The sequence below is a fragment of the Calidris pugnax genome, unplaced genomic scaffold, assembly GCF_001431845.1.
Source record: "Calidris pugnax isolate Ruff unplaced genomic scaffold, ASM143184v1 scaffold196, whole genome shotgun sequence".
Lineage (NCBI taxonomy): Eukaryota > Metazoa > Chordata > Aves > Charadriiformes > Scolopacidae > Calidris > Calidris pugnax.
The window spans coordinates 5,329,740-5,352,955 of NW_015091042.1; the positions used below are offsets into that span (position 1 = coordinate 5,329,740).

A 23,216-nucleotide genomic window follows, 5' to 3' on the forward strand; every position below is an offset into this window, starting at 1 on the left:
GAGTGAGTTGGGAAGCCTTGGTGTGGAGACAGAGCTGGTTTGCTTTGAAATTAGGGAAGAAAAAAGGGTGGGAGGACAAATGCACCATCCTTGATGTTCTCGCTGAGGGGCTTGTCTCAAGGCTTACAAAAACCTGAGTCTATTTTCCATCTTATGGGGGATGCTGCCTTCTTGCTCGTCACACCTTCACAAAGAAGGTCAAGCTGCCATCACCTGCAGCGTCAGCATGTTGTCTCCAACCAGATATGTCCTTACCTCCTCGAGCTTCTCATGACTACTCTCATTTCCAAAAGCGGTGTAGAGTTGGGAGTTGCCTAGCCAGGGAGTCAAAATAGATATAGTGTCTTTAAAAAATTATTCCACAATTTGGTGAGAGCTACTTTCAATGGATTAAAGCACAAACCTGCCCAAGCGTCCTGTGAGTAAGAAGTGGACGTTCAAAAGCATCCCTGAAGTGAAAAGAGGGAAAAGCTGTGTACGGGCTTAGAAACTGTCAGGAGCTATTCTTTGAGTTATGGGGGGGCGGGTTCTGGAAGTATTTGGATATACTCATTAGTGATGAGGGCTCACTCTTTTAACGAGAGAGCTTTCTCTCTTCACTTTTGTCCTTGTTATTCTTTCAGTATTGAACACAGAAGGAAAGTATAACAAAACCCTTAAGCTGGTTATTAAGTTCAATTACGAATAATGAGTAGCCTGTCACATTAAAAGCCTGGGTGGGGGGAAGGGATGTGGGTGAGCTTCATCCTTCAGGCAGCTCTGCCTTCAGCTCGGGACGCCGGCTCCGGGCAAGGTGCCTCTCGGGTGCTGTGTGCCCTCCCCTGTCACAGGCACTGGAGCGGGCAGGTAGGGCTGTGGCGTAACGTAGGAAATTGAAACCATGGTTTATGAGGCAGCAAGCAGGGAACAAGCCTTTTTTCTTCTTCTTCTTCTCTCTTTTCCTTCCCTTTCTCTTTTCCTTCCCTTTCTCTTTTCCTTCTCCCTTTCTCTTTTCCTTCTCCCTTTCTCTTTTCCTTCTCTCTTTCTCTTTTCCTTCTCTCTTTCTCTTTTCCTTCTCTCTTTCTCTCTCTCTCTTTCTCTCTCTCTTTCTCTCTCTCTTCCTTCTCTCTCTCTCTTCTCTTTCTCTCTCTCTCTTCTCTTTCTCTCTTCTCTTTCTCTCTTCTCTTTCTCTCTTCTCTTTCTCTCTTCTCTCTCTCTCTCTTTTCTCTCTCTCTCTCTTTCTCTCTCTCTCTTTCTCTCTCTTTTTTGTTTCCTGTGTTCTTTCCCTCTCTTTCCCTCCTTTTTTGTTTCCTGTGCTCTTTTCCTCTCTTTTCCTCTCTTTTCCTCTCTTTTCCTCTCTTTTCCTCTCTTTTCCTCTCTTTTTTTCTTTCTTCCCTCCCCTTCAGGCAAACTAGGAGGTCATGAGTCAATATATTTTCGGAGGGCTGAAGAAGCCTCACCCAGGAGCAGGAGGTCATGAGTCAATATTTTTTCGGAGGGCTGAAGAAGCCTCACCCAGGAGCTGCAAGCCCAGCGGAGCCCTTTCTGCCCCTGGGTCTTGCCCTTGGCGGGGGACGAGGGGAGCCCGGGCGGGATGCCCAACGCTTGGCAGCCTCCCTGCTGCCTGCAAAACCTCCCTGCCAGTGGCTCGGCGGGCAGGGAGGCGTTTGGGGCACGCATGAGCCAGCTTTTCAGGTTCTCCCGGCTCCTCACAAACCTGCTGGGTGCTGAGGCAGGGCAGCCCCGCGAGCGGGAGGCATCCCGGTGTTTGAGACATCCTGGGTTTGCAAATGAGCGTGTTTTCCAGGTGGTGGCTCCGGGAAAAACAAACCCTGGGCTGGGGGCAGCTCCTTGCTGGGGACAGGGAATCATAAAATCATGGAATTTTAGGGGTTGGAAGGGACCTTCAGAGATCATCTGGTCCAACCCCCCTGCCAAAACAGGTTCACCCAGAGCAGGTTGCACAGGAACCCATCCAGGTGGGTTTTAATGTCTCCAGAGACGGAGACTCCACCACGTCTCTGGGCAGCCTCTTCCAGGGCTCTGCCATCTTCAAAGTAAAGTTTTTCTGTATGTTCAGATGGAATTTCCTGTGTTCCAGCTTGTGCCTGTTGCCCCTTGTCCTGTCACCAGGCACCACTGAGAAGAACCTGACCCCATCCTCTTGTCATATGTCCTTTAGATGTCTATAAGCATTGATTGAGGAACCCACAACAATCTATTGTTGTTTAGACAGTTATTCTATCACCTGGTGACCCCTTCCCCACTCAGGAAGGGGAATTGGGGGGGTGGGGGGGGAGAAGAAAATCTGGAGGTTGAAATATAAACAGATTTAATGGAATAAGACTAAATAATTAAAATTAATAACACTCAGCATTTCCTCATTGGAGAGGTGGTTCATTCCCTTGATCATCTTCGTACCCCTCCTCTGGACTCTTTCCAGCAGTTCCCTGTCCTGGAATCAATAATAATCCCGATACCAATATAAAATACACAAGAATTATACTCAGCCCATTCCCCCTGCAGGAAGCTGTGCACTCCCAGCAGAGACAGCAGATGTGGGACACTGTGAGTGCTATGGCTTTGGGAGGAAGGGAAGACCTTGGAGGTCCAGCACCAGGGCAAGAAGTTCTCAGGATCACAGCCATCAAGGGAAAGAGAGAGCTTCCCAGAAAGCTTTCTAATTTGAAGGGAAGGGATGAAGCCAGACGCTCGCACTGCTCCTGTTGTGACCCCTCTCTTATCCCAGCATCAGTGGCCATACCGCTGCTGGAGCACACAGCGGGGCCTGGAACTGCCTCTAATTTATATTAAATGTGACATTCATGGTATGAATTAATAAGAGAGAGCTTCCCAGAAAGCTTTCTAATTTAAATTGAATGTGACGTTCGTGGTATGAAATAATCCTGTTGGCCAGCTCGGGTTAAGTGACCTTGGAGGTCCAGCACCAGGGCAAGAAGTTCTCAGTTAATCCTGTTGGCCAACTCGGGTTAAGTGCTTGGCTCTCGCTCCTCATCCCTGCACCTAGCAAGGCTCAAAACCACTGAGACCTTGAAACCTGCACACCAGAGCTGGCTATAGAGTAATTATTTTCACAAATTCAGACACTAGAGTCTTCTAGAAGTGCAGTTTTTCCCCAGCATTAGAAGATAAGTTAGTCCTGTGTTGCTCAAACTGGGGCAACTTTGCAAACAGCTAACTGCTGCTTCATCCCCAGAGCTTCTGTGTGTGGGGGGGTCCTCACGTACCCCCCCAGCAGCATCTCTCCAGAAGAACCTGGTCGTGGGCTGCCCCAGGGCCACGTCAGCTCCGCAGCTGGTTTTTCCAGCCTGGTAAGGTGGCAGCACCAAACTGTGTCAACAGAATTTGTCTAATAAAGAGGAGCCGTCTCCCTCTGCAGGTGAGTGTGCAATCACTCCAGCTGGGAGAGGAAAGCCTCAAGGAGGACGGGCTCCTCAAAGATGATGATTTTGACTCACCCCATCATTAAATGACAGTGAGCAAAGAGCAGCTCCGTGCCAGGAAACTCTTCTTTTTGGCTGATGCAGGGACCTGTGCATGGCTTTGCCCCAGCCACTCTCCTCCGACAGGCAGGCTCTGCCCATGGACCTCTCCCTCATGGTCCCATGCTTCTCTGATGCTCTTGAGATCATGGATCATGACCTCCTCTGATGCTTGCACATGGCAAATGCTTCCCATGGAGAACAGGAATGAGCCCAGGCTCTGTGGGTGTCCAGTCTCCAGCAGTGACCATTTGCCATTGAGACCGCTGTTGGAGCGAACAAGTCTTCCTGTCCCCACAGGGACATCCCTGGAGCTGTGTCCACAGCAGGGCTTGCACCTCATACCTATAACCACCCCTGTTCCCAGGAGCAGGGAGTTATCAGATTGGTGCAAAGGTCCCAACCCTGATTTATTTGAGGAGGGAGGTTTTCTGTCCCCGAGACAGAATTAAATAGGATGAATGCTGACTATTTTATTTGAGTGGAAAGACAGAAATGAACACTTTCTGCTCTGGCTACAGGAACAGCGCTTTAGTCCCACTTCTGCAGCCAGTGGGTTTTACAAAGCAAAGTGCTGAACTTCCATTTTGCTCTTTCGGCTTTGGCTGGGATCAGCAAATAGACCAAGACTCTGCAGCCTTGATAGACTTCAACTGGAGGAAAGAGGTGGTGGCCTCTGTGTGTCTGGTGTCGGAGTAACTTCTAACTGTAAGTGCAGGTGACTTAATTGGGCTTTGGAGCAGGGGAACGATGAAGTGGAGAGGGGCCAACACAGAGCCCTTGGCAAGCTCTGGCCACGTGAAGGACCCTGGGACTTTTCTGTTTGGCTGAGCAAAGGAGAAGGTGTTTCATGTGTTTGAGAATGCAGGGTGGAGAGCTCTCACACACCGTCACCAACGTAGGCTCACGACGGCAATTCGGTTGCTGCAATAATATTGTTATTGTGCTGGGGCTTATTTTACTCTTGTTTAAAGCACCAGACCTGTTTTGGCTGAGAAATTCTGAAGGTTGTTTTGTACAAAGTCTCTCCTTAATGAACAAGTCAGAAAACCCGAGTACGTACAAGGATGAATGTCTGTAGTTATCCTTAAACTCATCCAGAGCTTTGTGACTTCTGTGATAAAGATGTAGCTGGTCAGGTTGTTTAAAGGACACCTTTGATCTTAATCAGAAGTCCTTCAATGGGATTTTTGTACGTGGACTTTCAAGAGCTCATTAGGTAGTCAGACCAGGCTCCTTCAGCCTCTAAATTTTCAAGTGTGAAAACAGCCTCTGAGGAATTGACAAATTCTCTGCTAATTTCAGGTTCTTTGGATTCTGCACGTGTGTTTGACTGTTGTTTTCAGAACAAAGTTTGAAGACACAGCAACTCCAGGCAAAAGCCCAGCTGCTCACCTAATGAACTTGTCTTAATCACGGTTTCCAAACACCAGTGGGCCTACTTACAGGCTTTAAAGAACAAAAGGTTCTTTAGAAAATGGTATGTGCTACCACAAAACCAACAAGAGAGCTTCTTAGAGGTGATTTTCGTCATTGGTGTTTCACAGAGGATTTGTAACCTTTAGCTTAGAGCCCTGATAGCATTCATCCAGAGGCTGATTGCAGATTACCACATCTTTGGGTTAATTGCTCTTGATGTCACCATCGTTTTGTTTAACCCTTAGGACATCAGGTATAACTTACCTTCTTTTCTCTTTGGAGATGTTTCACAGGGGTAAGAGCAATTAGGTCAGGGAGCAAGAAACAACTTGGAGCACCAGTAAGGACTCCAAGTAGTCCCTTCTGAGAGGCCTCATCTTCCCCTGCAGTGGGTCTGCTTTGATTTTGTCCTGTTTGGGAAACGCTGACTTGTCTGGCAGAGGGAGGGCAGTCCCATCCAGTGTGTTTCCCAGAAAAGTATATATGCATCAAGGGACCATATTTTATCTCACTCTACACAAAATTCTTCTCAAATGCCCAATTTTATCACCATGTGCATCCTCAGAAGGACCATGCCCCACCACTGTATGGTGAGGGATGGATACAAGCATGAAGGTTGCTGCTGCTTCTGGCTGTCTCTTGCCAGGGTGAAGAAGAGCCATTATTGCTGTGTCTCTTACCAGCTGCCAGTCCAACGCCATCCAGGGAGCTACAGGGAAGGACTATTTCTGATTGCTGGGTTTTGCCCTGCTTTTTTTCTGTTTTTCTGGCTTTCGAACAGCTCTGCTGTTTGTTGTGTTGCGTTACGTGCTCTTGCCCTTTTTAAAAAAAATCTCTTCAGAGCTGCCCCCACTTGAAGTGCCAGAAAATGTAAGTAATAGCTCATTTTGCATCAGCTTTTGCATCTAGGGATTATCATAGAATAGTTTGGGTTGGGAGGGACCTTTGAAGGTCATCCAGTCCCAACCCCCCTGCAATGAGCAGGGGCATCTTTGATTAGATCAGGTCTCTCAGAGCCCCATCCAACCTGACCTGGAACGTTGTGAGGGTTGGTGCATCCACCACATCTCTGGGCAACCCGTGCCAGTGTTTCACCACTTATGTGGGCATAAGCTTCACGTTAGCTGAACGTAAGCCTAAGGAGGGATTGCTGAGAGCACCTTCTAGGGACCCTCTCCCCCCCTCCAAGAGGCGATGCAGCTTTTCAAAGGGCCACATCCCTCCTCCCAGAATGAAGGTACTCCCAACGCTGGCAGGAGGGCTTGCCTTACCCCCCCTGCCCTACATCCTCCCCAGAGAACGCACACTGTGGGCTGAGCATCAGTCCCTTCACCCTGCTGTTCTCTCTGGCTAAACAAGAAATAACAATAAATTGCCCAGACCTAGGCAGGGGAAGACTTTGATTTCTCCTGTGTTTTATATTGCTGCTGCAGTTCTGGGTAAGTTGTCTGGAGGGAAGAGCTGTGGGTGGGAGGAAGCTGGGGCTCGGGGAGCTAATAATGACATCCTCCCTCCCCAGGTCAGTGCTATTTCCCTGAAGCTTTGTGGAAATGACTCCTCCTGGTACCCTGTGAAGAAGAGAAAAATCTTTATTTTGTGTTGCTGCTGAGCTGAAACAGCCGACAGACCTGTCTGGGAGGGGACGTATCTTGACTTTTTGTCTGTTTGGGTTCTTTTTCACTTGGAGGGTGCAGACAGCAATTAGTTGCCCCTCTTGAGTGGGAGTCGCTGCTCAGGAGGAGCTGTGGGAGCATCCCCAATGAAGATGCTTTTGGGGACCCCTGTGGGGCTGGAGCAGCTTGTCTTAGGGGTGGCCGGAGGGATGTGGGGAGGATGTGGGGTGCAGGGGACCTGCTGCAGCGAGGAAGCCTGGATTCCCCGGGCTGCGGGAGCCCCATCCCTGAGCACCCAGCCCCAGGCTGCCCTGGGTGCCACCAGCCGCTGAGGTGCCACCAGCCGCTAGGTGCCACCAGCTCCCCTGCTGTCACCCGCCCACCGGCGCTTTAATCATGCTGCGGGTGGTAATGAAGGTCCCATCCTCCCCCCCGCCCCCCCAAGCTGCAATCAGGTCCTAAAAGGCAAGGAAGACAGGAATCAGATCCACCTCTTCCAGCCACCCCTCTGCTGGAGCCCAATTACAGAATCCCAGAATGATATAGGGTTGGAAGGGACCTCTGGAGATCATCTAGTCCAACTCCCCCTGCCAGAGCAGGTCCACGCAGAGCAGGTTGCACAGGAACGTGTCCAGGTGGGTTTGAATGTCTCCAGAGATGGAGACTCCACCACCTCTCTGGGCAGCCAGGGCTCTGCCACCCTCACAGCAAAGAAGTTCCTCCTCATGTTTCGGTGGAACTTCTTACATTCAAGTTTGTGCCCATTTCCTCTTGTCCTGTCCCTGGGCACCACTGAAAAAAGACCAGCCCCATCCTCCTGACACCCTCTCTTGAAGTATTTATAAGCATTGATCAGATGCTTAATCAATTTTTACTGCCTCCAGCAGGAGCTTGGACGTTCACCTCGTCTGTGATTTGGGGCTCTATTGAGAGTCACGGTATGAGCCAGAAAACAATTCTCTGCTGTATTAACAGTAAGAGACCAACCAAGGACGGTGTCGTGATGCTTTTCAGCAAGGAGAGAAAACACTGAATTTTCTTTCCCTCCATAGACACATCACCCAAGTAAAAGGGAAGCTGGGTCTCCCTTTGACTTCTTCTCCAGGCAAAGCTGTGTCTATATGAGAGATCATTGTACTGGCTTTGCTGTGTTCCCTCTGGTGCTTCAGATCAGCACAGGGTGTAGGGGACGGACCAGGTGTGCAAAGAGCTAAGCTCCTTCATCAAGGAGCAAGAGAGGATTGTGGAACCACCTGCCTTGGGTTACCAGGGGGAGGAGTTGGACTCAGCTGTGAGTCAGGTTCAGTGGAGGAGATGATTAGTTAGAAAGAAGTCCAGGCTTTTCCTTCTTCCCTTAGGGGGAAGAGCCATGGCAGAGAAGGGAGTTAAAGAAGAAGAGCCATGTGTTTGGTGGGAAGGCTGCTGGATGGAGGCTCCAGTGTGGAACGGAGACTCACCACTGAAGCCACCTCAGCAGCACTGGTGCCCAGTGGTAAGGTAGGATCCAGCCTATAATGAATGGTCTTGTTTTGTATGTTTTATACCTGTATTTTAGATGTTTATGCTTTGAACACAGGTTGCAGGTAGGGTTGTGCTTCCAGCGGTAGCTGTTTCAGTGCAGGGTAACTTGGCTCCCTCAGTTTGGATTAGCTCAGAGCAAAGAATGATTTTGTGACAGTGAAGTTGGGCTGACATCTGTGGCTGCTTTCAGCATCTGCTCACCAGTACCTTCAGCAGCAGCTGCTCCCTGTGGAATAGGCTTTGGCTCGTATCCTTTGCTTGTAAGGGACCTCTTTCTGTGTCCTAGCGAGGACCCCTTCTTAGCAAAGAGCTTGTTTCCTTGCAGTGTGCTAACGCCACTGCAGAAACCTGGTTTGTGACAAGTTTGCCTGTCCCAGTACAATAGTTTGCTGTGGTGATGTATTTTGGTGTGTTTGGGTTCTTTTCCCCTAAGAGAAAAGTAAAACATGGGGGTTGTGCTTTCCCCTTGGAGCGTGTGCCTGATGAAGGGCAAGGAGGGTGCACCAGGTGGGGATGCCCTGCTCCTCTGCTGCACGTGGAGCTTCCCTGGGGCCTTGGAGGAACCCATTGCATCTCCCTGCTTTGGCTGAAGCAGCAGGTACCCCTGGGGCATGTGTATCTTGAGAGACCCACCTCAGTTTTACAGCTTTTCCAAAAGACACTGCTCAGGGACAGGCCAGCAGGACAGGTTTCTGCAGCCACCTCTCCCCAGGGGACTGCTGTATGGGGCAGGAGTGTCTGGGGGGCTCCCTGTCCTGGGCTGCCAGGACCCCAAAGGCTCCAGAGTGATGGGGAAGCCTGAGCTAGGAGAGACATGCAGGAAGGAGCAGGAAGGGGGGGTTGTTTTCCCCTTCACACCATGTCTGTGGGCTTTGGCTGTCCTGAGGAGCCAGGCGTTTGGTTGTTTCTCAGTGAGGAACAAGAGATGGGTCCTCCAAACCTCAAGCCCTTGTTTCCACCTAGGCTGCCTCGTGCTGGTGGTCCCGAGGATGCTTGCCCTCACCACAGCTTTGTGCTCCCAATAACCAGACAGGCAGAAGCCTTCAAGGGATTGTGCCAACTTTTATTTTATTTTATCATCTTTTTTTAAAATTTTTTTTTTTTTTTTGGAAATGGGATTTGGAGAAGGGAAGGGAAGGAGATGTGCAAGGAGGGGGGGAGCTGATGGTCGCGAAAGGGGCTGCTTTGGATGTACACTGGCAAAGGTGTTCCTGTCTGGCTGGAAACGACTGAAGCAGTAAAGCGGAAATGGGATTTGGAGAAGGGAAGGGAAGGAGATGTGCAAGGAGGGGGGGAGCTGATGGTCGCGAAAGGGGCTGCTTTGGATGTACACTGGCAAAGGTGTTCCTGTCTGGCTGGAAACGACTGAAGCAGTAAAGCACGACAGGCAGGAGGCTGCCTCGGTGGATGTGCTTGCTTTACAGGGTTTTTTTGGTTTAAGGTCTACTTTGTAGGTTATTTCACATACAAAACAACAACAAAAAAAAGCGTATTTAATGTCTATATATGTATTTGTATATATATGCTATATATATACACACACATAATTTATATCCTTACAACTCCCAGTTCCTAAAGGCTTCAAGTCTGAAGGGCCATGGGTATAAATGCCTTATAAAGAGATGCCAATCGACTGAGCCAAGGCTTTCCCTCCTGGCCGTGTGATAAATAAGTGGGTGAGACATCTCTAAGTGAAGCCTCACACACCTGCAGGTAGAACTGCTTAGCGAATGGCATCCCCTCCACGTTGCCCTGTCCCTGGCTGTTCCCTGCAGGGCTGCCCATGCTGTCCCAGGGGATTTGGGGGGCTCAACCCTGCTGGGGCTCGGAGAGGGCAGATAGGAACACACTTGGTTCTGCTCCCCATGGGGTAAGGAACCCCACACGTCGGGGCTCCTATTTCCCCATGGGGCTTCCAGTAGGCTGTTTTGGTTTCTTTACCACGAAGGAGGAGGTTTGGTGGGCAAGAGGGGAAGGGGTTTTGAGGGGGAAGGGGGGGGAAAGACAGTCAAAATTCACCATACGATAGTTAGACAAGTCTTCATAGAGGTCCATCTGCCTGCTGGCCGCTCGCTCTCTCTCTCTTGCTCTCTCGTGTTGCACTCTCATTGTCTGCAGGACGTAGGCTGTTTGTAGGGCTAAAGGTCTCCTTTTGTCAGGCTAAGGTCAAGTCCCCGGTCGGCGGAGGGTGGCCCTTCATACGGGCCTGTCCACGGCATATTGGCAAGGGCTCAGGTTGGAGGCCGCCGTCTGCACCGCCGGGTAGGTGAAGTTGGCGTGCTGCTTGGCCTTCAGCCTCAGGCTGGCCAGGCTGGAGTTGCACGTGTCCCTGTACATGTAGGGGCTGGCTGTAGAGGCGTAAGGACAGGCACTGGAGGAGACAGCGGAGTTGAGGCTCGGGCTGTTCAGGTTGTTGATGTTGCCCAGGTTGTTGAGGCTGGAGGCCGGTACCCCCGTCACCGCAGAAGGGACCATGGATGAAGGCATGGTCATGGAGGCGATGGAGTTGGGCGGGGAGAACATGGGCTGGGAGGAGAGGGGACTGACGTTCATGGAGTTGAAGAACGGGAAGCTCTTGGCCGAGAGCGGGCTGGTGGCGAGCCCTTTGGTGGCCCAGTTGTTGTAGGAATAGCTGGAATACATGTCGTCGTAAGGCTGCATCAGTCCGTTGAACTGGGCTCCGAAGCTGTTCTTGCACAGTTCGGCCTGTTGGTTCCTCTCCCGTTTCCTCCACTTAGCTCTGCGGTTTTTGAACCAGACCTATGAGAGAGAGAGAGAGGGAGGGGATGGGAATGGCTCCGGGCTGTCCCTGGAAGGGACCTTGCCCTGGTCTCCTCTCCCAGAAGGCGAGAGCTGTTGAAGGGACGGGGATGCTCTCGGAGAGCTGGGAGGCTGTGCATCGGGAAAGCCTTGCAGTAAGATGTCTGGGCTGCATCTCCCAGCAAGAATCACCACCTACATCAAAACCCAACCACTGCCATTTTCCAACGTACAGCATAACCCACCTCACTCAAAAAAACAGGTGCCCTTTATATAAGGGAAAAGGGAGAAAAGTACTTGCTGTATTTCCAAGCGACCACAGCCCAGGAGGAGGCGTTGGAGTTGTGTGACTCAGGAGCAAAGTATTTTGGGGATGTGGTTTTACAGCTACTGAGTGGGGGAAATAACCTCTCTTGTTTTGACTTCACCTCAGGACCAGCTTGGGGTGGGCTGTTAGAAGTCTGTCTTCTAAAAGGAAAATCTGTTACTGCTGGAGGGACTCAAACAATATAACTTCCTAGAGCGTGGAAGCTGCTGGAAGGCTATTCATGGTGCTGCTAACTCATATTTCTAGTAGCAGAGAGAAGCTCTCATTCCAGCTGGAGCCCTGCCACGCTACGCCTGTGACTGCACAGTGGTTTGGGAACCCCAAAGTGTGCCCTCCAGCAAGGCCAAGGCTGGGGGATGATGACACTGGAAGGAAGGGGCCTGCTGGGTGATGGCAGCCAGCTGGTGGGGCTCTGTGGGGCCGAACCTTGGCTTTGTGTCCCCCTGTTATTGTAAGGTGGCACTGGATGGGGAAGGCACCACCAGGATGGGGCATGCGTGTGGCTGGATGTCAAATCTTGGGTGTAGAGCCTGGTGAGGTTGGGCATTGGAATAGGCTGCCCAGGGAGGTGGTTGAGTCACCATCCCTGGATGTGTTTAAGGGATGTTTAGATGGGGTACTGAGGGATATGGTGTAGGGGAGGACTATGTAGAGTAGGGTAGATGGTTGGACTTGATGATCCCAAGGGTCTCTTCCAACCTGAATGATTCTATGATTCAAGCCAGGGAAATTTTCTAGGTCTCCTATTTCCTTCCTTGGTACAGCTTGGTGGCTTGTACCACAGATGGCTTTCTCCCCACAAGCTTGGGCCTGAGAAGGTGGGAGGGCAGCAGACCTACCCGGACTCGTTAATTCCTTCCTTGGTTTGGGGACAGCTTGGTGGCTTGTACCACAGATGGCTTTCTCCCCACAAGCTTGGGCCTGGGAAGGTGGGAGGGCAGCAGACCTACCCGGACTCGTGCCTCTGTCAGGTTGGTCCAGACTGCGATCTCCTCCCTGGTGCTCATGTCTGGGTACCGGTTTCTCTGGAAAGTGGCTTCCAGCTCCTGGAGCTGCTGGCTGGTGAAGTGCGTCCTCTGCCTCCGCTGCTTCTTCTTGAGCGAGCCGTCTTCAGGGTTGGAGTCGTCCGTCTGGTTTTGCTGGGACTTCTCAGTGTCTGTGCGAGGAACAGAAAGATGGGAGAGATCCCCTTGAGTTAAGTCGGGGGCTTGGATGGGTTTGGGGAGCCCGTCCTTGGGGTAACCGGTGCGTGCTCAGTAAGGTCCCCCTCTGCCGTGGCCACCAGCAGCTGCAGAAGCATCCACAGGAGTGTCCCATCTCCCTCCCTCGCCCATCTCCCTCCCTCGCCCATCTCCCCATACCGAAACCAACAGCCCCTTGATAAAGCACATCCTGCCATCATTTAACTTCTGTAAAGGGGTATGAGCTTCCAAGTGACTGGATTTAGATTCTCCAGGCTTCCAATCTCTGCTTTTCATTTGTCGCAGTCAAGATGGATGCTAGTGGCAGAACCTGCCCAGGCCAGCAGTTTCCTACTCTGCTTAAAACTCTCTGCCTGAGGCACCATTTAGAAAAAATGAACAGAAATTGCCACTTAGGACACAGCAAAAGATCCAGTAGTGTTTTTTCGGGCAAGTGATGGGAGATAGCAAATTGCTATTTGATTGCAAGTTGAGGGTCTTAAATTAACTAAACCTGAGGAGCACAACTTCTATCCTTCCTCCCTTCTTACTCCTCTACCTTCTTACTCAGGTGCACATATTTTTATTTTTAGAAAGTAAGAAAAAGCTTCTCTTAGAACTTACCGTGGAGTACTCCAACATCTCCCTGTCCATTAGCCCCTGCTCTCCTTGCTACGAGATCCCTCTCCTAGAGGCAGCATCTTTCATTTCATTGCCCCTTAAATGAACATATTGAAATTCTCCAGTGTTCACACTGGTATCTAACTGAAAAGTACAGCTCAGCCTCCTCCTGGGCATCAACCCCAGACCTTAATGCTGAGCTTCAAGCTGCCATGGCTGGAGGTGGCCAGCCAGGTCCTTCCCTGTGCCTCTGGCTCTCCTGGGGCTGTCGGTGCTCTGCATAACAGGGGCAGAATGCAAACATAAATATCTCCCATTGTCAAAAGAAAATGTCACATTTGATGGGAAATTCTTAACTAAGTATAAATTATTGCAGTTGCCAAACGCCCTCGGGCAATCCTAGGAGGACAACTACTTTTTAATTCTGCTGGGAACCAAGCCGAGTCCCCACCAAAGAAAATTATCCCTGTGAAAAGAAATAATCTCTGATATTCACCTCTCTTTCATCTGATCTAGAAGCCAGGGGAAGCAGTTCCAACTGAAAAGCAGGTTTACAGCAGGGAGGGGAGGTGGTCTTTTACAGTGGGAAATTCTCAACTAAACTAAGTATAAATTATTGCAGTTGCCAAACTGCTGCATCTGGGAGAAGAACCTCTGGAAAAAATCCTGGCATCACTCTGCTGAGATTCAGCAGAGTTGTTTTTTTTGAAGGATTTTTTTGTTTGGTTGTGTGTTTTTAAGTGGAAGCTGGCTTAAAAGGCTTCAAAGTCCAGAAAAACCCTAACACGGAAGTTTTACAGCTCTGAAAAAGCAGGGAGGCAAGAAAAAAGTAACCTGGAATCGAGTGGACAAGAGGAAAAAAAGGGTTCCTTTCAGAGTGGTTTTTTTAAAGGATTTGTTGTTTGGTTGTGGTTTAAGTGGAAGCTGGCTTAAAAGGCTTCAAAGTCCAGAAAAACCCTAACACGGAAGTTTTACAGCTCTGAAAAAGCAGGGAGGCAAGAAAAAAGTAACCTGGAATCGAGTGGACAAGAGGAAAAAAAGGGTTCCTTAAGTCAGATGGATGTGGAAAAAAAAAATGCCCCATAAAAGCTCCTTGCACCTGCTTTTCTCCAAGTGGACAGGAGGAAAAAAAGGGTTCCTCAAGTCAGTTGGATGTGGAAAAAAAAATGCTCCATAAAAGCTCCTTGCACCTGCTTTTCTCCAAAGGGAGCAACACTGGAGTCATGGAGAGCATTTGCAGGAGAGGCACTTGCTCCTCGTGGAGGAAAGCCTGGGTGCCACCAGAATAAGTTTGCTTCTGTGGGGATTCGTTGCATTGACTGAAGCGATGTGGGTTCTCCATCAGCTGCCTCCACTTCTGTGCCACGTTTAATCCCATCCACCAGCAGGAAAGCGGATGGAAGGTGAGAGAACTGGTTATTGCTCACAACAGGGCTCAAGTTGAGCAGGAAGGTGGTGTCTCCCATTCCCAGTGACAGGACCAGCTGGTGTTTCCATCCAGGGTGTACCCACACGAGATCTTTCCCGGTGCACTCTGGAAACAGACAAAGCCACAGGACCTGAAAAGTGGAACAGCAGGAGCTGGCTGTGGTCTGGTGGCACTCTCCTTGTTCCCATGAGTATCTTTCATGCAGGGATCCCACATTCAGCAGAACTCTTGGAAGGATGTTCTTCATGTGGATCTTTTTTTGTAGTGGTTCTTGCCAAGGAGGTGAAGCTGATTTCTCTATCTCAGTGCTCTAAGAGGGAGATTCCCACATTATCCACCTCTAAAACAGGTGAGTGATGCCTCCACCACCGCGTCTGAGCTGGTTATTAGCATTGGCTCAGGTGAAGGGACATTTGATTTGTTTGTTCATCTGCTAAGTCTGGGTTAATTAAGAGCCTGATGCATATGGGGGAAATGTTCCCACAGGAGCCCCCGACAAATGTGGGTTTCCAAAGGGGCTGTTGTGAAGCAGGAGGCTGTGTCCCAATCAGGAGCTCCTCCTCAGGACTGCCCTTCTTCACGCAGGAAGAAATGATCAAGAGGGAAGGAGAATGGAGCAAAGGTACCACTGGCTCATGGGCTGCATCTGGGTGGAAGAGCTCACCAAGTATCTTGCTTTGATATTCATCTTCTGGTGTAGAACTTCCTACAAATCTCGTGAAGCCCAAGGAGAAGTAGGAATCCTGACTTTGAGCCTGGAAAAATCTCTGCAGCTGCATGTTTCTCTTATTTTCCTCTGCGTTCCTGTACCTGCTACCTGTGGTTCTTCCTGAGCGTTGCTTATAGGGGATGTCATCTCTGTTTCTGCTTCTTCACTAGGCAGGGAAAAAGTGTCCTCTGTAAATGGCTGTTGCAGTGGGGACCAAAAACATGGAAATACAGAGAAACAAGGGACCCGCAGAAGAACGGACTTTGTGGGTTCCCTGAATCCATGCTAAGGAGCAGAACATGGGGAGATGCAGGGCAGTTCCTCACCTCCTGCCTCTTCATCTGTGCTCTGCCTCTGACTTGTGCTGCCTGATGAAACCCAACAGAAGGGAGTGTCACCAACCTCAACACACCATCGTGGAGCACTGGAGATTCTCCAACAGCTGAGCCCAGTCAAGCAATGTTTGTGTTCCTTTCACAGAATCACAGAGTTGCAGGGGCTGGAAGGGACCTTCAGAGATCATCTAGTCCAACTCTGCCATAGCAGGGTCACCTGGAGCAGGCTGGACAGGAACCCATCCACATGGGTTTTAATGTCTCCAGAGAAGGAGACTCCACCCCCTCTCTGGGCAGCCTCTTCCAGGGCTCTGCCACCCTCAAAGGTAAGTTTTTCTGTATGTTCAGATGGAATTTCCTGTGTTCCAGCTTGTGCCTGTTGCCCCTTGTCCTGTCACCGGGCACCACTGAGAAGAGCCTGACCTCATCCTCTTGTCATCTGCCCTTCAGATGTCTATAAGCATTGATGAGGTCCCCTCTTGCTCTTCTCCAGGCTAAGCAGACCCAGGTCTCTCAGCCTTTCCTCATTGGAGAGGTGTTTCATTCCCTTGATCATCTTCATAGCCCTCTGCTAGACTCTTTCCACCAGTTCCCTGTCCTCGGGATCTCTTGGTCTGGGGATGATGGAAGCAGAAGAGGAGCTGCTCCTTTGAGGAGAGGGACGAAGTGCCAGAAGCACAGCCCTATCCCATCCTGGGCAACCCTTGGTGGTCCGCTCTGCTCTGCCTGACACTGGTGACACGGGGCTGCCATCAGCTGTGACTGCAGAAGCTGCCACCCTCTGCGTGCAGGTAGGGCTGGTGACAACACCCGCCTCCCAGAAACACTTTATTTCCAGCCAGGGAGAGTGACGTAGCCAGGCACCCGGCCTTTATTGTCCTCCCAAAATAGGTGGTGGAATATATCTCATGCACGTTCGCCCACTCAATGAAAGGGCTGCGGTCATAGCTGGAATTAGCTGCTCACGCCTAATGGAAAAAAAAGTCAGCTCCTAAATTGGCAGTCGTGCAGCGTGCCAGGGTGGGCTCGAGGGGGAAGGCCACTTGAATGGAGACGACCGCCGTGCATCCGAAGCAGCTGACAAGGAGCCGCTGGGCTTGGGGATGTGCCCAACTAAGGTAGGGGGGGACGGGGCGGGTGGATTCTCTGACCAAAGTTATCCCTGCGTCACTCCCTGTACGATGCTCGCTCTGGGGAATTCTATTCTGCATCATTATGGACATGGACCCGTTGGAACAGGTCCAGCGGAGGCCACGAAGATGGGCGTCACTCCCTGTACGAAGCTTGCTCTGAGGAATTCTAATCAGCATCATTATGGACATGGACCTGTTGGAACGGGTCCAGCAGAGGGCCACGAAGATGCTCAAGAGGGATGGAGCACCTCTGCTGTGAAGACAGGCTGAGAGAGCTGGGGTGGTTCAGCCTGGAGAAGAGAAGGCTCCGGGAAGACCTTATAACAGCCTTCCAATATCTGAAGGGGCTACAGGAGAGCTGGGGAGGGACTCTTTGTCGGGAAGTGGAGTGACAGGACAAGGGATAATGGTTTTAAATTGGAAGAGGGGAGATTTAGATTAGATACCAGAGATTCTTTGCTGTGAGGGTGGTGAGAGCCTGGCACAGGTTGCCCAGAGAACCCTGGCTGCCCCATCCCTGGAGGGGTTCAAGGCCAGGCTGGATGGGGCTTTGAGCAACCTGGTCTGGTGGGAGGTGTCCCTGCCCAGGGCAGGGGGTTGGAACTGGATGATCTTTAAGGTCCCTTCTAACTCTAACCATTCTATGATTCTGCTTATTAGCATTGGCAGGCGGGTGAGCCTGAAGCCCTTACGCAGGCTGTCCCCAGCCCTTGTCCCTCCTTGCACTGGCCTTATTAGCTTTTGCAGGTGGGTGAGCCTGAAGCCTTTATGCTGGCAGGTCCCCAGCCCTTGTCCCTCCTTGCACTGGCAGGGACAGTTTTCCACTGTTCTGCCACGTCCAGAGCAAGGAGGGATGGAGCAGTCACAGGACAGATGCAAAATCCAGGGGAAGCTGTGGCATTTGGTAGCTGATGTCTGAGCAGGTGTGGATGGTGGTGGTTTCTTCTTCAGAGCTTGACAAAGAACGTGGTCGGCCTGGGGTTTCTCCAGCCTTTGGGAATGGTCAGAGGCATCTCCTTGGGACAGGAGCAGCCCAGTGCAGAGCCTTGCAGGCTTTTTCAGTTAAAGCCAAGGGCAAGACGGTGTTTCTCTCCCAGTTCAGTCCAAGGTTAACCCGTAGGAAAGTTTCAAGTTAAACAATTTAAATGGAGTTTAAAAAAAAAAGAGGGGGACAGGACAGTTTATAACCAGGTGTAGCCTTCTGTGCCTTGGATGAGATTTCCCACGTTGTGGGGAGAGCTCTCCTGCTCTGGGGACCTGGTGTAGGCAAATACACTAAAATCTTGCTTGGGCAGTGACCCGGCTTGCCTGACTCCTGCCTGCCATGGGCTGTGGCTTCCTGTAGCCAGGGCCAGGCATCTCCATCATTAGGATGATGCTCTCACCCTCCCCATGGCTGTCATTGCAAGATGGATCCCCTCTGCTTTCCCCCTACTTGCCGGGATGGCCATGCCACCGCGACACAGTGCTGGCTCGTGGTATGAGAGGAAGCTCAGCGTGTCCCCAGGAGGACCACAGCTGGCTCCTGAGAGCCACTGGCCACCTGGAGCCACCCACAAGGATGGGATGGGGGGGTTTCTCTTGCACTCACCGCTGTGGTCCTGCCCTTTGCAGCTGTGTTCGTGTTGAGGGGTCCCAGAGTCCGAGAGAGACAAGGCTGGGCTGCGAGCCTCCGTGTCCGCCAGCAGGTTGAAATCCATGGGGCAGGGATGGGTGTCGGGGGAGGAGGAATCTGAAAAAGCAACAGGCAGAGGGTGATTAGGGAGATGAATCTGCCTGTGTGACCTCTTCCCGCCCCCTCTAGGAAGGGCTTGCCAACCCTTGAGGAAAGGTCTAGGAAAAGCAAAGGATCCCTGTGTGATCCTTGGACCCCTTTTGAGTTTCCTGGCTGGAAAATGGACATGCCAGGCTTTCTGCTGAGCTTCCCTATAAATCAAAGATCATCTAGTGACACTTCTATTTGCGGCCTTCAGAGAAAGAGCCTCCAATTTATAGGTGACATTCAGACTGAAATAGCAACGCCAGGAGCATGCTGTGTAACGGAGATCTGAGGAAGTGGTTCTGGGCCAGCCAAGGGCTGTTAGCACCTTCTCCAGACATCCCGCCTCTCCCATCCTCCCTGCCCAGCTTCCCTCCTCTTCTCCACAAACTGGTCAAGCCCAAGGAGAGCTTCCCAGAGAGCACTAACGTGGACGTACACGCACACTTCCCAAAGGAAAAGCACTCTTGTGCATGGTGGGAAGGCATGTCTGCCTGCAGAGCTGCTGCCAGGAGCAGGGACCCAGGCAGGGCCAGTGGAGTCCTTTAGGGCACATAAGGATCTCTGGAGCCTGAATTAACATGGGAATCGCGTTACACACCCTTGGGTGCCTGGTGGTGAGTGATCCTGGCTGCAGCAGCAGCTCACTTCCAGCCTCAGGTCATCCTGGCTGAAGGCTCCCCGGGTCTCCTCAAGTGACCGTCCTGTGCCCCTGTGAGCCCTGAAAGCATCCCAGCTGGGAAGCTGGTGGTGCTGCTCCCTGCACCCACAGGCACCACTGGGACTCCTCTACTGCCTCTTTCCACACCTCTCTGTCCCAGGATCAATTATTCTCATCATGCTCTTCCTGGGGTCTCCGCACCCTAGAATCATAGAATGGTTTGGGTTGGAAGGGACCTTAAAGACCATTGAGTTCCAACCCCCCTGCCCTGGGCAGGGACACCTCCCACCACACCAGGTTGCTCAAAGCCCCATCCAGCCTGGCCTTGAACCCCTCCAGGGATGGGGCAGCCACAGCTTCTCGGGGCAACCTCTTCCAGTGCCTCACCACCCTTCTCCTGTGTTGCCCAGAAGACCTTGGCTGAGAGCACCACTTTGTTCTGGACCGCACTGGGCACTCACGAAGAGGCAGGCATGAAGCAGTAAGGGCTACAAACCCAGCCACACCGATTTGGAAAGGTGGGCTGGCCCTGTGTTAGCCCTTAATCTGAGTTTTGGATCATAACCCTGTTGTATTCAGGATGATGCACTGCCACCAGTGTGGGTGTAATGGTTTCCAAAGGCTGGACCTCTTTGAGGAGACCACAGCAGCTCCTGAAGCTCCAGTCACCCCAGTTAGTACCTCACCTTCCCAGCTCGGGAGCTTCTCACTCTAAAACCTAACGGCAGCTGATGCACCATGCCAGGATCTAGGACCCCTGGGTTTAGGAGGGTTAGGACCAGGTGTTTGGGACAGTTGTGAAGACTGGATTCTGGCCCCAGCCCCTCCAACCCACATGTGTCGGGGAGGGAGCCCACTGAAGGCAGTATTTCGCCTGGACTGCGCTAGCGTTGAGACATGTAAACAAGAGATTAATCACGTAGCTGTTGCACCTCCTTTGGAGGTGGATGACAGTGACTAAGAATGTATTTTCAGAGCTGTCTCAAAACCTCCTGCCAATTTGAGCGGGGGCCCTTGGCAAGGCTGACCCCCGCACCTGCAGCGTGCTTCCCAGGCCGTGGCCAGAGGGCAGGCAGCCCTTCTGAAGGGTTCTCCACCTGCTTTTCTGCAGCAGAATCTCCCCTGCAAAACCCCCAGCAGTTTCCCCTCGCTCTTCCTTTCCCTTGACCTCCATCCCCAGCTTCTCCTGGGTGCTGACGAATCTATTTTCGGTCTCTCCTTCCAAGGATAGGACAAGGGGTAATGGCTTCAAGTTGCGCCAGGGGAAGTTCAGGTTGGATATTAGGAAACATTTCTTTACTGAAAGGGTTATCCAGCATTGGAATGGGCTGCCCAGGGAGGTGGTGGAGTCACCATCCCTGGAGGTATTTAAGAAACGTGTAGACATGGTTCTTCAGGGCATGCTCTAGTGCCCAAGATTACTGGTTTGTGGTGGGGTACTGTGTGGGTGGGTGATGGTTTTTGGTTTGGTGGTTGTTGTTGTGTGTTTAGGTGCTGGGTGCTGGTGGGTTTTTTTTGGTTTTTTTTGTTTTTTTTTTTTTGTGGTTGGACTCGATGATCTCTGAGGTCCCTTCCAACCACTACAATTCTGTGATTCTGTGATTCCCATGCTGGCCTCAATCAGTGCTCCCCAAAGCAACATCCAACAGAGGGACCTGGTGCTGGTTTCCCAGACCTGGTGCTGGTTTCCCAGACCTCGTGCCTCACTCCAAGCTTCTCCTCTCCTGTGGGAAAGAAGTGGCCGGGGTTCTGTCTTTTGCCGTGAGGCTGGTTTCCATTTCCACCTCGCTGCCAGCCTGACCTTTGCTGTCCGCTGGCTCTGCGAGCTCCTGGCACAGCCCTGTTGCTTTCTGCCGTGTGTACCTACACGAAGTGATGTGACAGGGGCTGTGTTTTCTTTAATACCTTCGCATGGAGTAGGGGGAGTCCATCTGCTGCTGATATTGCCGTGGCTTTTAGCATTACTCCCGGAATTATGCAGAAACGCGCAGTGAATTAATTCCATGGATTAAGTCTTGATTAAGATGTGTGTCACTTTGCTGTCTCAGAATTTATTAAGAGCCCTTCTTGAGGCGGCGGCAGATGGAATTTCTGCCCAATGTTTGTAGATGATAATTTCCCCTCTTCTACAGCCATTTGCATATGATTGCATCTGTCAAGCACAATTTCCTCTCTTCTAGGGCTTGACTCTGTACTGGACCAGATTTAAGGAGGAATTCAGACTCCTGCCTTGCTGTAACTGAAGGACAGTGTCCTCCCGTGCAGGGTCCCGCTTGCTTTGGGACTCTTTTTTGCACATCTTGCCTTGCTTTCATCTGTGCAAACTGGAGTGGGGATGGGAAAAGCAAAGGGGAGTATTTTACAGCTGGTTCCATAGGTGTAAATGACAACACGAGGTACAAGGCTCAGGGAAACCTCAAAATTCATGCCCCATCCTGAAGCACACCAGGGCAGCAGTTATGAGGTTGATCTGAGCCACTGGGCACATCACAGGGTGCTTGGCTGGCCTTAGAGATGGAGTGGACACCTAGATTACAACTGGTTGTGAAGTGTGGCCCGTATTCACATTGGAGCTGGGACTTGTGGCTCAGAACAAGTTTGCTTTTAGAACCAAATTTAAAACCAGGAGGACTTCAGAGAGGAGATTTTGTATGTATGTATGTCACAGAATCACAGGGGGTTGGAAGGGACCTCTGGAGATCATCTAGTCCAACCCCCTGCCAGAGCAGGGTCACCCAGAGCAGGTTGCACAGGAATGTGTCCAGGTGGGTTTGAATGTCTCCAGAGAAGGAGACTCCACCACCTCTCTGGGCAGCCTCTTCCAGGGCTCTGTCACTGGAATCCATACCTATGTCACTACATACCTATTGCGTGTGACCTACGTGGTGGCATCAGGGAAGGACCTTCTCGGCTCGCTGTGAGCAGGCCACAGAGAAGCAAAGGGAGAGGGGGGATCTGCTCAACACGGGTGTGAAGGACCACAGGAAAAGTCTGTGATGGGGACAGCACGTGAGCTCCGTACCAATGGATTTACCCAAAGGCAACCCCGTATCAGTGACACAAAAGGCTGAAGGTATTACTCTAGATTATACAGCCCTTTCGGATTTAATTAAAGGAGCTTTCTTCCATGTTGGCTAGATCTCGCTGTAGGCAGAGACATTAAGAAAGTCAACGCTAAACCTTCATGGCATTTCTCCTAAGTTGTTTGCCCGCTCTCAGGGAGTTACTGAAATCGGCGTCTCAAAAACGTCTTTAGAAAAATATCAAATTTATCATCTCCATCTGAGTCTTCATCTCACTTTCTTTTAACATAAAAGAATGGTTTCTCTAGGGTCAGCTCCTGTGCTGGTAACAGGCAACCAGGTTTGCACAGAGGTTTTGTAGAACCAGCCCTGGCTCCTTGTCACCTCCAGTGCCTGTAACTCTTTCCATCCATGTATGTAATTGCTCCTGAGATAAAGGTTCCCAAATCTGCGACAAATGCACCTTTTCTTCCATTTGCTGTGTGTGTCCATCCTCTCCCTGGCTCCTGTGGGATGATGCTGGTGGATGGGGAGCTGCCATCCCTGCCCCACGGGCACGGTGAAGGGCAGGGGGAGGAAGAGAGTGGCTCCGGCTATAGGCTTTTTCTCCTTTGGAGTTCACCCCCTCTCTATTTCTGCGTCAGGGCTGGGCTGCCCAAGCCAGGGCCATGGGGGCAGGAGGAGGAGAGCACTTCTACACGAGGAGGGCAACCTTGTTTACGCAGAAAGAGCAAGTGAGGGTCCCTGTGACCTCTCTCCTGGCTCTCGGCACCGCGCCGCTCCATCACCCGGCAGCAAAGATGCCTTTGCTTGTTTTTTTTGGAGGGGTGGGAAGGAAACATAAAGGCTGACTGGGCGCCAAGTAAGGCTAATTATAGTGGTGGCTTTTGTGATGGGGATGTTGCCTGTGGAGAGCTGCCTTCAGATTGACAAGTGCATGCTGCTCAGCTCCCTGCCCTGCCGCCGGGGAGCAGGCTATCTCCTGAACCTGCTTCAGATGGTTGGTCTGGAGGGGAAAAGCCACCTCTTTGGGTCGTTTTGATGTTATTTGGCTTCCCGTGGGCATGCTGGGGTGCTTCAGCAGGGACCTGATACTTGGGATCCCCAGGCAGCAGCGCACGGACCACTGGTGGCCCCCCAGAGAGGAGGGACCTGGTGGTCCAGGAGAAGCTGCAGCCTCTGCTTGGGATTGCTGGTCTCCACAAAGTGTTCAGGGTTATCCCTCGGGCTGAAAGGTGCTCT

General features: G+C 51.4%; 1 protein-coding gene across 1 annotated transcript in view; it reads right to left on the reverse strand.

Moving 5' to 3' along the window:
* Window positions 1–9,279: 9,279 nt before the first annotated feature.
* Window positions 9,280–23,216, reverse strand: part of PITX3 (paired-like homeodomain 3) — a 41,541-nt gene continuing 27,604 nt past the window's right edge. Inside the window, exons 2-4 of the mRNA XM_014956173.1 lie at window positions 18,123–18,263; window positions 12,074–12,279; window positions 9,280–10,795 (exon numbers count right to left, since the gene is read on the reverse strand). Coding sequence (XP_014811659.1) covers window positions 10,232–10,795; window positions 12,074–12,279; window positions 18,123–18,231 — 879 coding nt within the window. The 5' untranslated portion in view covers window positions 18,232–18,263 and the 3' untranslated portion in view covers window positions 9,280–10,231. The remainder of the gene's footprint in view (window positions 10,796–12,073; window positions 12,280–18,122; window positions 18,264–23,216) is intronic.